The sequence below is a fragment of the Odocoileus virginianus genome, chromosome 13 (genome assembly GCF_023699985.2).
Source record: "Odocoileus virginianus isolate 20LAN1187 ecotype Illinois chromosome 13, Ovbor_1.2, whole genome shotgun sequence".
Taxonomy (NCBI): Eukaryota; Metazoa; Chordata; class Mammalia; order Artiodactyla; family Cervidae; genus Odocoileus; species Odocoileus virginianus.
The window spans coordinates 43,740,232-43,755,583 of NC_069686.1; the positions used below are offsets into that span (position 1 = coordinate 43,740,232).

The 15,352-nt window shown below is 39.0% G+C and overlaps 1 protein-coding gene across 1 annotated transcript in view; it reads right to left on the reverse strand.

Annotated features, from left to right (window-relative positions):
* ARHGAP15 (Rho GTPase activating protein 15) overlaps positions 1-15,352 on the reverse strand; it is a 677,082-nt gene that overhangs the window by 240,182 nt on the left and 421,548 nt on the right. Inside the window, exon 10 of the mRNA XM_070476258.1 lies at positions 326-424. Coding sequence (XP_070332359.1) covers positions 326-424 — 99 coding nt within the window. The remainder of the gene's footprint in view (positions 1-325; positions 425-15,352) is intronic.

Sequence of the window (15,352 nt, forward strand, 5' to 3'; positions counted from 1 at the left end):
CATGAATTTTAGGAGGGTTCTAACACTGTCAGTACTGATATTTTATGAATGTTTTATCACTGGCGGGAAAACAAGAAGTTTGCAATTGAACCAACAACACGTCAGAGAGCAAAATATTAAAAAAAGAACATTAGTGGGAATTATTGATGTCCCTACTGTGAAAACAAACTGAAGTTAATAAGAAACTTGATCCTCTTAACTGATTAGCAACAGTCAGGTTTTAATTGCATGGCTTTCCAGACAAATCAAGTGGTGCTGTTAATGTGAGCATGGGTTGTGTTGAGGGTGCAGTATTGGGGGAACGGCTGTACATTCAGTTACCCACCTCTTTTTTCGACAGCTTCAATGCACTGCTTTACAAACCGTGGAACTGTGGAATTTTCACGTTCACACAGTGTGTGCAGATGAGAGCCAAAAATTTGATCTGCAAAAGAAACAAAGATGAGCTTCATTAAAATCCAAGCTTGCGTTGTTCTTTAATTTGATTCTGTTTCCATATCCACTGAATGATGAAATCTGCATCTTGCATTGGAATCGATTTTTTGCTTTAATTCCAAAGTGTCTGTTGCAGACATGCAAGGACCATAGCTCCTTCCTTTATGGAACAGGACTCTGGCCCTAGAGAAAGAAAATGAACACCCTGCCATCGATTAGGCAGGGATGACTGAGTAAGTTATAGTCTCTCTGGGCTTAATTTCACTGTCTATAAAATAATGACTAGGAATTAAGAAAACTTCGACAAATTAATGAATCTTAGTGAACTGATGTCTTAGTGTTTGAGAAGAAGTTTATCAACAATCATCAAAATTAGGATGTTGTTAGTGTATTTAGATTCATTCAGTGGCACAATGATATTTGAAAAAAGCAAGTTCCAGAAGATTTATTTTGAAGTGAACGTTTTCACATTTCTCCTGCCTTGAATTTGTCCTTCCTCTAATCTAAGTATCCCCTTTCTTATCCAGAATTCCTATCTCAGCTTTATGTCTCCTGTGACATAGGTTCTTTGGAATACCAGTTTCTCAGGATGTTAATAGGCGAGTTGAGGGGGAAAACCTGTAATCAAAATGATTTAGCAACACTGGGTTAAACAAAGCTAAACAGGTTTCTTTCATGGGTACTTATTTTCAGAGCCTGTATTATGCCAATGTGCACCGGGAATCTCCAGGCAGGACTGAAGGATGCACTAGTTCCCAAACTTATTTGAGTAAGATCCTTTTATTTCAAAGGGCATCTCTCCAGACTAATGTTTCCGAGAACACTGTGTGAAATTCTAGCCTAGCTCTCTCATTTGGAACATGATTTATGCTACCTTGCATTGTGTATTTTCGCTTATAATATATGGAATGTATTTTCTCAAAGCAGATTCTGAGTGCTGCATTGCTTATACTGTTCTTTCGGTCAAGCACAGTTTTGGGTCCATGGTATTCACTTAAGGATTTTTAAAACATTGTGATAAAATACATATAATATAAAATTTATCATTTTAACCACTTTTACATGTCCAGTTTAGTGGCATTAAGTACATGCGCACTGTTGTGCAACCATCACCAACATCCACTTCCAGAACCTTTTTAAACAGCAGAGATATTGATTATTGACAATGAAATAAATATTTAGTAGGTTCAAGGACTTTCCATCTCACACGCAATGAAATCTAATTCCTTGACATCACTTCCAAGGCAGTAAACGACCTGACTTTCCACCAGTTTTCTGACTTCATTTGCTTCCTCTCTCCTGCTCATCGCTTGCTGCTGCCACTCTGTCTACATCACTGATTCTTGTCCATGCCAAGCACACTTCTGCCTCAGGGACTTTGGACTTATTATTTCTTCTGTGTGGGAATCAATTCCCCAGGTGATCAAATGTCACCCTCTTATTGTAGCATTTCCTATCCACCTTTAAAAAAACTGGCAACCTCTGCTGATAACAAATCTCCATGCTGCCCATAGCTTACTTCTTAGAGCACTTTACTCCATCTGACATATTAGATTGATATGTTTACTGGTTAGTTGCTCTCCTTGTTTAGAATGCAAAACCCAAGACAGCAAGGACTATTCCTATTTTCTTTATTACTGAATTCCCAGTAACTTGATACTCTTTGGCAAATACTAGAAGTTCAATAAATATTTACTGAATTATTGATATAAGACATCATCTTTTTCGTCAGCAGAAGTTTTCAAATATGTGAAACATATTTTTAGCACAGTTGCTGTTGTTCAGTCCCTTGGTCGTGTCTGACTCTTTGCGACCCCGTGGATTACAGCACTCCAGGCTTCCCTGTCCTTCACCATTTCCTGGAATTTACTCACTCATGTGCACTGAGTCAGTGATGCCATCCAATCATCTCATCCTCTGTCATCCCCTTCTCCTCCTGCCTTCAATCTTTCCCAGCATCAGGATCTTTTCTAATGAGTCAGTTCTTCGCATCAGGTCACCAAAGTATCAGAGTTTCAGCTTCGGCATCAGTCCTTACAATGAATATTTAGGATTGATTTCCTTCAGGATTGACTGGTTTGATCTCCTTGCAGTCCAAGGGATTCTCAAGAGTCTTCTCCAACACTACAGTTCAAAAGCATCAATTCTTTGGTGCTCAGCCTTCTTTGTGGTCCAAATCTCACACCCATACATGACTACTGGAAAAATCATAGCTTTGACTATATGGACCCTTGTCAGCAAAGTAATGTCTCTGCTTTTTAACATGCTGTTTAGGTTTTCCATAGCTTTTCTTCCAAGGAGTAAGCCTCTTTTAATTTCATGGCTTCAGTCACCATCTGCACTGATTTTGGAGCCCAAGAAAATAAAGTCTGTCACTGTTTCCATTGTTTCCCCATCTATTTGCCATGAAGTGATGGGACCAGATGAAATGATCTTCATTTTTGAATGCTGAGTTTTAAGCCAGCCTTTTCATTCTCCTCTTTAACCTTCATCAAGAGACTCTTTAGTTTCTCTTTGCTTTCTGCCATAAGGGTGGTGTCATCTGCATATCTGAGGTTATTGATATTTCTCTTGGCAATCTTGATTCCAACTTCTGCTGCCATCCAGCCTGGCATTTCTCATGATGTAATCTGCATTTAAGTTAAATAAGCAAGGTGACAATATACAGCCTTGATATACTCCCTTACCAATTTTGAACCAGTCTGTTGTTCCATGTCTGGTTCTAACTGTTGCTTCTTGACCTGCATACAGGTTTCTCAGGAGGCAGGTAAGGTGGTCTGGTATTTCTATCTCTTTATATTTTTAGCATAAGTGGGGGAAAATATAAGATGCAGCATAATACAATGGTAAATGATATGTTATTCAAAGGGACAGTCAACACAGACTGTGGTGAGACCTCAAGGAAATCATGATTTTCATCAATTTCTTAGGAAAGGTGATGGCTTGAGTTGAGAACAACTCAGCAGGGAGGGAAAAAATTAAGGCTAGAGTGCTAATAATAATGCAATTTAATGTGGAAATGTGAGTTTTTGTCCAAGAGACAGAAAGAAGACAAGCTCAAAGCACACATCCACATAGTGTAGAGAAGTGAGAAATAATCATGAATATTTGCTTTGAATATCTGGTCTAGTAACAAAGATTCATTCAGAAACAGTAAGTCATCAACATAAGAAAGAAAAACATAAGATATTATTTAATAAAAATAATCCAGAACTTCAGATTTGATCATTTAAACTGGTTAGAGATTACAGAAGGGAAGAATTGTTATATAGAATAAAATCTTTTAATGATAGTCATGATTCAAATGAATTTCAGAAATATTTACTGAGTATCCTCTATAGTTGTAGCAATGAGTAGGTATATTAGGTTGTGATAAAGATATCAAGAAGCTTATAATATTGTAGGGCTAACAGAAATATTCTGTTAATAAATAATAAATTATAAGGTAATAAATAGAATATATAGCAGGTATCATAAAAAGTACTTAGTGCAAAGGAAGATGTTCTAAAATATAGGCTTTTTTTCTGTCATTTAGTGCTAAGGTGGTATGTGGAAAGGGGGAGGTTGAGGGAGGATTTATGAGATGGAGATCATTCAAGAAAGATAAATTCTTGAATGAAGATGATGCTGAAATCTGGAGAAAGGTCTCTTTCTCCTTTTTTTTTTTTTTTTTTCCCTGACAGGTAGATACAGGAAAATGAAAAAGATGAAGATATTCTAGTGTATTTTCTCCTTCACTCATTCTGTTATTTAAAAGAAATCCTAAGTGCCTGCTCTGTGTCAGGAGCTAGCAAAGGCTCCTTTCCAGTGCTCTAAAAGTTTCTTGTCTAATGGTGACATCATATAAGTAAATAAGCAAGAACAAGTCATCATGAATCATACTATTCCCAGGGAAGCACATCCAGTGGGAACATGTTAGGAGGAGCATTGAGCACTTATGGAAGACTTCCCAGAGAAGAACTGAGTTCTCAAAGTTAAGTAAGACTTAGCTTGGAGATGTAAGGAAGAGAACAAAAAGGGCATTTGGAGAGGATGAAGGAGAGTTAAATAATCAGCAATGAGAGAGTGATGAGAAGAATCATCTTGGTGTGACTGTACAAAGGGAAACATACGTTTCTTCTTATTTAGAGAAATCTTCATGTATGAAGCTTTAAGAGGAGATAAAGTTTGTTATGAGGAGTCTTAACTATTAAGTCAAGTAGGCATTTATCTGAGAGCATGAAAATGTGACTGATTTGTTATACATACACCATTTCCCTCCCAACTTCTTTCTTGTTTTAGAGTCCACTTATAAGACAGATTCTGATGTTCAAATGGTCTCCACTGACTTCTGCTTCCTTTGTAGCTTTCAGTTCAGTTCAGTTCAGTTCAGTTCAGTAGCTCAGTCTTGTCCAACTCTATGCAACCCCATGGACTGCAGCACACCAGGCTTCCCTGTCCATCACCAACTCCCAGAGCTTGCTCAAACACATGTCCATTGAGTTGGTGACACCATCCAACCATCTCATCCTCTGTTGTCCCTTCTCCTCCTGCCTTCAATCATGTAGATTTAGTTAGTTTAAAATTAGAGAGTTCTGGTTGGTAAAATGCAAGGGGCTATGACTTAGGAAACTAAAAAAGATTTTTTTTCCTGATAAAACGAGAGAGGTACATGAAGGCACTTTGTCTTTTTTCCTTCATGAACATCAACGTGCAACTTTGCAATGCCTGGTGCTACTGCTGCAATCTTGTCACCACGAGATAGGAAGTTTGCAAGCCAAAGCTAAACATGATTAAAAAAAAGAAGCTACAAAGACCTGAGACCTCAGTGATATTGTTGAACTTCTAAACCTGTCCTAAAACACTTTCTCTATACTGCTTATTATATGGAATAATATTAACAATTTTTAATTGGATATTCTATCTCCTGTAACCAAAATATTCATAACAAAATGGTGGGGGGGGGGGCACAGATTGTGGTGAAGACTGAACACAAAAGATCTGTTAAGAAGCTAATGTGGTTACACATGCAGATGTTATGAAGACCAGAATCAGGATAGGTTTGTGGTAAATTTAGTCATCATTGAGAATTCTTCTCCTCTTCTCTGAATTAGATTTATACTTTCACCACCTTTGCCATGTGACTGTGTGGTAAAACTCACTGGAGTAGGTGACATTTATTTCCTCATTTCACTGATAGAGGGCTTGCCCATATGATTTACTTTGGACAATGTAGCCTGTGTAGAAATGACTACGTTTCAGTTCAGCACTGAGGTCTTCAGACATGCTACAGATTTCTATGCTTGCTTCTCTGTTACTGCTGAATCAAGAGTTTCCCTGGGTAGCAGCTGCCCCTTCAGTCTTGGCTCCAGAGTAAATACATATAGCACAGAACTGAGGCTGACCCTCACTGAGATGACAAGTCCAGTCAAACCTACAATGTAAAGCAGAGCTGTCCATTCAAGCCACAGACACATGAAAAATAAGTGCTTCTTGCTATTTGCCACTGAGATTCTATGTTTGTTTGTTAGGCAGCAACAGCTTACTGATAAAGAATGATAACAGGAGTCTAGAGTTTTGGTGATCTAAGCTATGCGTGAGAATGAAAAAAAAGAGACCTCTCAGGACATGGAAACCAAAACTAGGGAGCAAATAAATAGAGAAAAAATTCTAAATTTGGTTAGAAGGTGGAATTATACATCCATTTAGAGTCAATCCTAAGGAGAGACTCAAAGGAAATTTCTCTCACCTTAAAATTTAAAGTCATTATGTTTTATGTTATATTATGGCACTTCTTATTATGTATTCTCTACAGATCAATTCAAATCTATTTAATTCAATTCAGTGAATATTTCATGAGCACCTACCATATGCTGAGCATTGTAAAGAAATCAAAGATTGACGTTCATTCATAACTATCTATTACATGCCCACTGTAGCCTAGACATTGCACTCCATCCTGAAGATGCAATGATGCATGAAGCATGATCTCCTACAGTCTGGGTGAAAGAATAGCTCTCACAATTATAATATGATGCAATTAGTGCTATTATAAGGGTATTTAATAATAATAGCAAAGACTTATTACAATCAGCCAGGCAAAGTTCAAAGTACTTTATTCTAACTTACTAAATCTTAATAGTAATTGTAATAGTTTGGTGGTACACACTATTATCATATGGATTTTATAGGAGTGGAAACTGAGGCACAAAGATATTGAGTCATTTGCCCATATATACAAAACATCGGGCTCTACATGGAAAAAAAAGATGAGGACCTAACTCAGACAACGGAGAGATGCAGTGATTCTGTGGATTTGCAGACAGGATGCAGGAGGTGAGCTAACTCACTAGGCAAAGAGGATTTAAGTTTTTTTTGCTTGGTTCAAGCAGACTAAGATGCAGAAACCCAAGGGTTTGGAGAAGAATAGAGAGATTGATATTTAGGAGTTAGGATAGGTATTTCAGAACAGAATGCTGATGAGAAATCAAGGTGAAATTAAGAGGCTATTGGTGATCCTAAGGAAAATGGCTTTTGTAGAGTGAAACTGAAAATCTGAGGCTTATGGTCAAGATTTTAAGGGAAGGTGAGAAGTAGAGACAGAAAATAGACTTCTTTTTAGCAGGTGGGTGGTGAGGATTCACTAATTATAACGAAAGAAAGGATGTGGGGAAGGATTTTGAGTGGGGTGGAGAGCAGAAAATTTCAATTGCGGGGTATTTTTGATTTTGGATTGCCAGAAGGCTCTAGAGAGGGTGAGGGGCACTGCTGGCTACTTTCAGTTGCTCTGAGGCCAGAGGTGGGGGGAGGAGCATTACCGCCACTTACTGGGGGGTCCAGGTAAGTGCAGGCAATCCCTTATGGCGAGAAAACAGCCCTTCCCAGATTGCCAATAGTGCCCTGGGGGAAAAAGAGTTGATATATGTTGAACTTCATTAGATAGAAGGGAAATGTTTGCTTTCACTGGTTACCAGAAAGGTAAAAATGAAAAAAAAAAATCACCTCATTTATATCCTGACTTTAAAGTGGCTACACTCAGCCAGTAAGGCATGGCTCTGGAAAAAGAAGGACCTAGCCTTCCAGGTTAAAACAAAAAGTGAAAGAGTTAGTCGCTCAATCCAGCCCCACTCTTAGGGACCCCATGCAGGGTAGCCCACCAGGCTCCTCTCTCCATGGAATTCTCCGGGCAAGAATACTGGGAGTGGGTAGACATTCCCTTTTCTAGGGGATCTTCCTGACCCAGGGATCAAACCCTGGTCTCTGGCATTGCAGGCAGATTCTTCACCATCTGAGCCACCAGGGGAGCCCATACCTTCTAGGTAAACCTGATTAAATTAAAGGTTGTCATGTGGCCCAAGCTGGGTCAGTGCAACTCTCCCTCCAAAAGTTTTAGCACTGGGATGCTACAGACTGAGGTGGTGTCAGAGATACTATCTGCTGCAGGGACTTGAACTGTAAGTCTGTCCAGATTTAGACACTGAGGGCAAGGGGAGCCATCTGGGGAGATGGCTATGTGCAATGAGTGAGTGTGCACACGAGCTAATGTGCAGAGGGAGGTGAACGCAACAGAGACACCTCAGCTCCTCACTTTCTGATACTTATATGTGGCACCATATACATGATGCCGTATATATACATATATACCATAAATGTGATGCACCATATGTGGTTGCCCTGGGGTGCATTAGAAATTAGAGGCACTGGGCTTCCCTGGAGGCTCAGAGAGTGAACAATGTGCCTGCAATGCAGGAGACCTGGGCTCAATCCCTGGGTCATGAAGATCCCCTGGAGAAGGGAATGGCTACCTAACCTAGTATTCTTGCCTGGAAAATCCCATGGACAGAGGAGCCTGACAGGCTCCAGTCCATGGGGCCACAAAGAGTCAGACAGGACTGAGTGACCAACACTAACACTTTCAGTTTAATGCAGCCAGACAAATTTGGCAAGAACATGCACACAGCACTGTCCACAGTGATCCAAAAGGGGGCTTACAGTCAGAGAAGGTGCCGGGATCGGAAAGAACTGAGGGAGACCCACTGTTACAGGTGACGCTGGTTAGGATGAGTATCTGGTATGTCTACTGGTTTTGCTGGCCTTGGAACTATTCTCCTACCCTCCAGTGAGAGCACTCTGGTTTTCCTAGGGGGATGATACTTTCTCATATTGCTGCCATTTGTTTTGAGTAGTGCTGACCCCACCAGCTCCAGCTCTAGCAGTAAACCTGCACTTCTCCCCATGGCCACAGGGCTAAGAACGTGTGTTCAGATATGAACACATGATCCAAGTGGATCTGGTCTCACAAATCCTGAGGGCTTTTTTTTTTTAGGTGCTACTGGGAAAAAGAAGCCCTCTTTCTGTAGGAATTGGTAAACTATGAGGATATGAGTCTGAGCTTCTAGAAGTTATACTGCCAGCTTCTGAGAAAACATACTGGAGAATTAAGCCAACAGAATGGAAAAGAAAGCTGAGGGATGGAGGAGATAAAGATTTGATAGCATTTTGTGCCCACAGGTCCAGTCATGGTTGAAGCTATCCTCGTCTCTTGGACTTTTCAGGCAAGTAGTCTAATAAACGTTTGCAGTTTGAACAAGTTTCTACCAATTACAACTTAAAAAAAAAAAAAAGACTACAACATGAGCTTTAAACATTACATGGTGAAGTATATAATGTGGAGGAGATGATGATACACTTGAAACGACTGTGTAAAATCAAAAGTGCTAAGGAAGTAAATCATAGAGATTTATTTATTTATTTTTTGATCATAGAGATTTAGCTAAGACATCATTGTACAGTTTAGGGGCTATGGTAGGATTGCCACCTATCTGTAAATCTGATACAGATTTCAGAGTTTGATACACCAAGGAAGACCATTAAATTATAGGAACATGTTTGAACCGCAGAACCTTCTATCTTAAAACTGTGTAAGGAAAGGGAGAGGGAGAAAGAAGGTGTTTTGTTTTCCTGGCAAGCATTGATGACCTAGCTTTTGCCCCCTAAACATCCATGCCTGCTATCCTGGCACAACTTTGAGGATTATTTCTGCTTTCCCCCTCCTTATGGCAATCCAAAAAAGGGAGCAGTCCTGGAACCCTGAGTTCCCGGCTCCCCACCTATAGTTTTCCATCTGTGGGCTCACTGGTAATCCTTTCTTTCTCTCTTAACAACTTATTGTATTTAGAAAACACCTCTTGCTAGGGGTGCCAATATTTTTGGAATGTTCTGCACATGCCCATGGCCTTGGCTGGTGTGATCATTACATCTTTGTTCTCCTGCTTCAGCGCTTGTACCAGGGGTGGCAGGCAACACATTGGTTGGAGAAAATCCATTTTCTGTAATTTTTCTTTGAAAGCATCTTTTGGTGAGAAAAACAAATAGACCTTCCACATGACTGCACTTACAAAGCGTGTTGTTTACATAATGAATTAGAGTTTAACTAGAGAATGGTGGTTTTTAATCTTTAAGCACTCAAACTTTTGACCGATTTAGTTAGTTCATCAGCATAACCAGGTTAAGTCTCCCAGATTACAAATTAGCTTCATTCTCCCTCATCTCTGCTATATATTTTTTGACAAATTATGGAAAGAACAGCCAGTAATGGGATCTTTGTCAGTTAGATTCCAAATGAATCAAAACTACGAGGAAAACTACTCAATAGAGGCAGTTAAATGTTCAAATAATGTGACGGTGTTATCATCATTTATGCAGGGAGACAGTCTCCACATGCTTTTCAAAATGATGTTATTCTGCTATCAGGAGAGAGGCTCATTGCAGCTACTCTAGTAAATTTTAAAGCAGAAAAACAAAGCCCACAGAACTACACACATGAAGAAATAAAGAGAGGAAGAGAAAACAATAAAAAACAACTGTTCAAACACTCACGCACATACACACATTGGACAGTTATTTTGGTAACGAGGCATATTCATTGAAGATTTTGGCTACAGTAGAAAAGGAAAGCACTGTGGTTATCTTAAGCAAAGAAAAATTTATTCAAATGATGTCAAAGGATGGGGGTAGTAGGAAACTCAAAGAATTTACTAGGAACCAAAAGTAATTTTAGAAGGCAGAATAATAAAGAGTAAAAAGTAATAAAGAAGGTAAAGTGACAAAGAACTGATGCCTTCGAACTGAAGAATACTCCTGAGAGTCCATTGGACAGCAAGGAGATCAAACCAGTCAATATTAAGGGGAATCAACCCTGAATACTCATTGGAAGGACTGATGTTGAAGCTGAAACTTCAGTATTTTGGTCACCTGAGGCGAACAGTTGACTCATAGGAAGAGTCGCTAATGCTGGGAAAGATTGAGGGCAGGAGGAGAAGAGGGCTTCAGAGGATGAGATGGCTGGATGGCATCACCAAAGCAATGGACATGAACTTGGGTGACTGGACAATAACAACAAAAGTAATTTATAACTGAATCATTTGGCTGTATATCTGAACCTAGCACAATATTCTTAATCAATAATGTTGCTGTTCAGTCACCCAGTCATGTCTGACTCTTTACAACCCCATGGAAGGCACCACACCAGGCCTCCCTGTCCCTCACCATCTCCTGGAGTTTGCCCAAGTTCATGCCCATTGTATTGGCGATGCCATCCAGCCATCTCATCCTCTGATGCCCTCAATCTTTCCCAGCATCAGGGACTCTTCCAATGAGTCAGCTGTTTGCATCAGTGACCAAAATACAGGAACTTCAGCTTCAGCATCAGTCCTTCCAACAAGCATTCAGGGTTGATTTCCCTTAAGATTGACTGGTTTGATCTCCTTGCTGTCCAAGGGATTTTCAGGAGTCTTCTCCAGCACCACAGTCAGAAGATATCAATTCTTTGGCACTCTGTCTTCTTCGTTATGGTCCAGCTCTCACAACCATTATATGACCACTGGAAAGACCAAAGCCTTGACTATAGAGACCTTTGTCAGCAGACTAATGTCTCTGCTCTTCAACACACTGTCTAGGTTTGCCATAGCTTTCCTGCTGAGAAGCAGTCATCTTCTGATTTCATGGCTGCAGTCACCATCTGAGTGATTTTAGAGCCCAAGAAGAGGAAATCTGTCACTACTTCTGCCTTTTCCCCTTTTGTTTGCCATGAAGTAATGGGGCTGGATGTCATGATCTTAGTTTTGTTTTTTATAATATTTAGTTTTAAGGTGGCTCTTTCACTCTTCTCCTTCACCCTCATCAAGAAGCTCTTTAGTTCCTTCACCCTCAAGAGGCTCTTTAGAATAGAAATCAACTACATTCCAAAATAAAATTTTAAAAATTAGATTAAAAATTAAAAGTAATTTATTAATTCCTCAAAGAAATTACTGCCGGTGAGGGACCAGTCTTAGAAAGGCTTACTGCCAGTGAGGGACCAGTCTTAGAAAGGCTTAATCCAAAGTTCTCAGGAGAGCCAAGAAGTAAGAAAAAGGAAATACAGCAACTGTCTTGCTGTCTTGTGACTTTGAGAGGGACAGGATGCTATTTGCATTGTCACCCCCACCACCACTAATGTCCTAAGACTTCTGCTCATCAATTACTCAAGATTTGAAGTTCTAATAGATGATGTCCAAGTGAATGAGATTTTGTCTAAAAAATGGGTTGGAATGAGAAAAAAATACAACCCTTGTACCTTCCTTAGTAGGTAGCATTCATTAGGAAATTTTCTCCCTCTAAAATGCCACAGACACAGGTAGTTCATTTCCCAATAGGTTGTTATAAAGACAGGGCAGTGGCTGATGGAGGACAAAAATAATATTCTCAAGACGGGTAATTTCAGCAATTTAGGTGATTTCATTCTTTGACTTTAAACTGTAAGCAACAAGTAGTTTCCCTTTGAGAGTAGTTTCCAGACCAAAACTTTTAGATTACTTATCAAGGAATCCTATCTCTATTTTTATATTTTCTCTGTTTTCATTCTTGCATTTTTCTTTTCCTTACCTTTAAAATACCCACTATATGAGCCCCCATCATATAACTCTCCCACAACTTTACTGAGAGTTTTTGAAGAAATACGTGATTTAAATTAAGTACTGTAGTTTACTGATGGCTTATGTCTTTGAATTAAGATGAAGAGATATACATTTAATGCTAAAACACTAGCACTGAATTTAATATATGTTTAAGAGATTCAGAAGGTTCTGAATTATCTAATACCTCAGGGCTTTGATTAAAAATATCAGCTATTGTTTTTTATTACACAGGCATCAAAAGTTGCACTGATTCTCTGCTGAGTCTCTTATTACACATTGGAAGTAAATCTCTTTCATTGCCTTGTTTACTCTTGATTTTTTTTTTCTCATAAGTGGCAAGTCCAGGAAAAAGCTTAATTATTTTAACTTTAGAGTAGTTTGGAATCTAAATAAATAGGAATTTTAAGTATATACACTTCTGTGTGTAGTTCTTCCCACATGTTTATTCATATTTTTGTATCTCGTCTGATCTAACAGACTTTAAAGTCACTGGTGGAAAATGACAACGTCTACCCTGGAGAGACTGGCCTGGAGGAGACTGATCGAGGTTCGAGGAAGATCTCCCCCAACAAAGGAAGGCTGGGATCGGGAGCTTCCAGTCAGCGTTGGACAGTTGCTTCAAGGGGAGCACCCTTTGACAAGATCAGCCAAAGATGAGGGTCAGAGACAGACTGGCTGCCATCCAGACATTATGGAGAATCCTTCCCCAGTCCTTTCCATTTTTCCTCCTTCTCTTTTCAGGCTGTCAGCAGTCTCCACCTTTCACAGTTACACCCTCAACCTCAAACAAGACCTTTATAAAGTGTCCTTTGGCCCTTCCTTTCAAGCTCCCAAACTCTTATTAAAAATAGATCTCAACTCCATTTGATCCAAGAAATGCAATGTACATATTGGTGGGTCCGCTAGCCAGAAAGACACCTTTATTTTCAATGAAGAGTTGATTAACCCAAATATAACAATGAGTATACCTTTTTTTCTATATTTGTCTCCCTTAGGCCAATCTGTGTCCTATACTTCTTTTCTGTGCTTACCTAAAGCAGCACAACATATAAATTACACACACACACACACTCCCCCATATGTGTGTGCACAGAATCACAACAATACAGAGAACGGCTTGACCAAGTGGCTATTACTGCATTTTTGTATTCATCCATTCAATCAATCCATCCCTGAGTACTTTTCAATGCCTGAAGAGGATGGAATAATGAATAGGACACTCTCTGTCTTTACACATTCTGTATGTAAATGGGGAAAATGAGAACATAAGCACATTAATATATCAGATGGTGATAGGTGCTATGAGAAAATAGAGCATGCCAGGGAGATAGAGAGCAAGAGAGAAGTGTTATCAGAGGAGACTTTTTAGAGGTAATGGCATTGAGCAGAGACCCAAGAAGTGAAGGCATGAGCCAGGGCAGCATGTAGGCAGAACATATAACCAGAGGAGTAGCAAGTGAGAGTAAGTGGGGTAGCTCGGAGAAGCAGCAAGAAGGCTGGTGTGACTGAAGTGAAATGATAAACAGGAAGTATGGTTGAGGATGAAACTGAAAACGGAGCCTCGTGGACAAAGCAGGTGGAACCCTATAGGTCACAGGAAGAAAAATAGATATGACTTTAAGTATGATTTTATTCTAAGTAATTGGACATTATTGAGCAGGGAAGTTATGTAAAATGGTTTATGTTTTTAAATAATCTTTCTAGTCGCTATGTGCAGATTATATTTAAGAGGATCAGGAAAAGAAGCAGAGAGGTCAGTTAGAGAGCTGGTGAGATAGTTCAGGGAGAGATTATGGTCTTAGATAGGGTGGTAACAATTGAAGTAACTAAGTGAGGGGCACCTCACTAAAGGAGCACCCAGCGGCATAAGAGTTTCCACAAGAAGGCATGAGAAATTGTAAATAAATAGGAATTCTAAAACCACTGAAAGACTTCATGCCCTCCATCCCTTCTTCCCTACTCCCTTTAAAGCAGAGTGAAGTAAGATGCTCTTTAGTCCACCAGAGACAATTCACGGTCTCCTTGGAAGGTATTAAAATGCTCAAACAATGAAATCATGGTGTGGGGATAGACAGAAAAGAGGACTGATTCAGAATGAGGAAGACAGAAATGGCTTTATGGAGTTGGTAACTTTGAGCTGGAAGACTAAAAATGAATAGACGTTTACTAGGAAGAGGAAGCTAGAAGAGAATATTCAAGGTGAAGGAAGGTTTATACACTAGAACAAGATAAACATAGTTTTCCCTCTTTCCTAGAGAAATAGATGTATTTCTATTGCCTCCTATTACATTCCCTTCTGGATGCCAAGTAAAAACACATATGAATAAGTGAATGAACGAATACATGAATAAGAGAAGACAATGTATAAAAGAAAGTGACTTTTATGTAAAGACTGTTTCATGATAACTTGAGTATGAAAGAAATGTATTTCAGTTTAGTTTGCATTAATGCACTTTGGATGATCAACATGATCAATTTTGCTTAGCAAAGGCTGGTTATTTACATTTGGGGTTGACAATATTTTCTGTTTTTCCTTCACCTATCCTCATTTTTATTAGCATTACTGAGGGGTCTATCAAAGTAAAAGGGAATAAAATTTAAAGATGTAAAATTTTGCCACTTTATCCCTATTTGTGTACAATTTATGTTTTTAAACCAGAAAACTGTTCATGGAGCTTAACTGCTCAAGCATACAACTTATTACAATTACTCTGAAGTTAAACCTTTTATAGATTAAGTTGTCTACTTACTTTACTTGGAAGGAACTTCACCAGGGTTAAAATTACTATGGAATCAGTATTTTTATTTCTGCTTGAGAGATGAGGATAAGAAGAAAACTTTATACATGAAATTTATTCAGATATGTGATTGAATTAAATCTAAATGATTTAATAAAATTACCTTTTAGCCCATACTAATAGGGACTAAAGCTGATAATGTCATTCAGTGACTGATAAAAGTTTAAAGTTTCTTTTAGGGTGGAG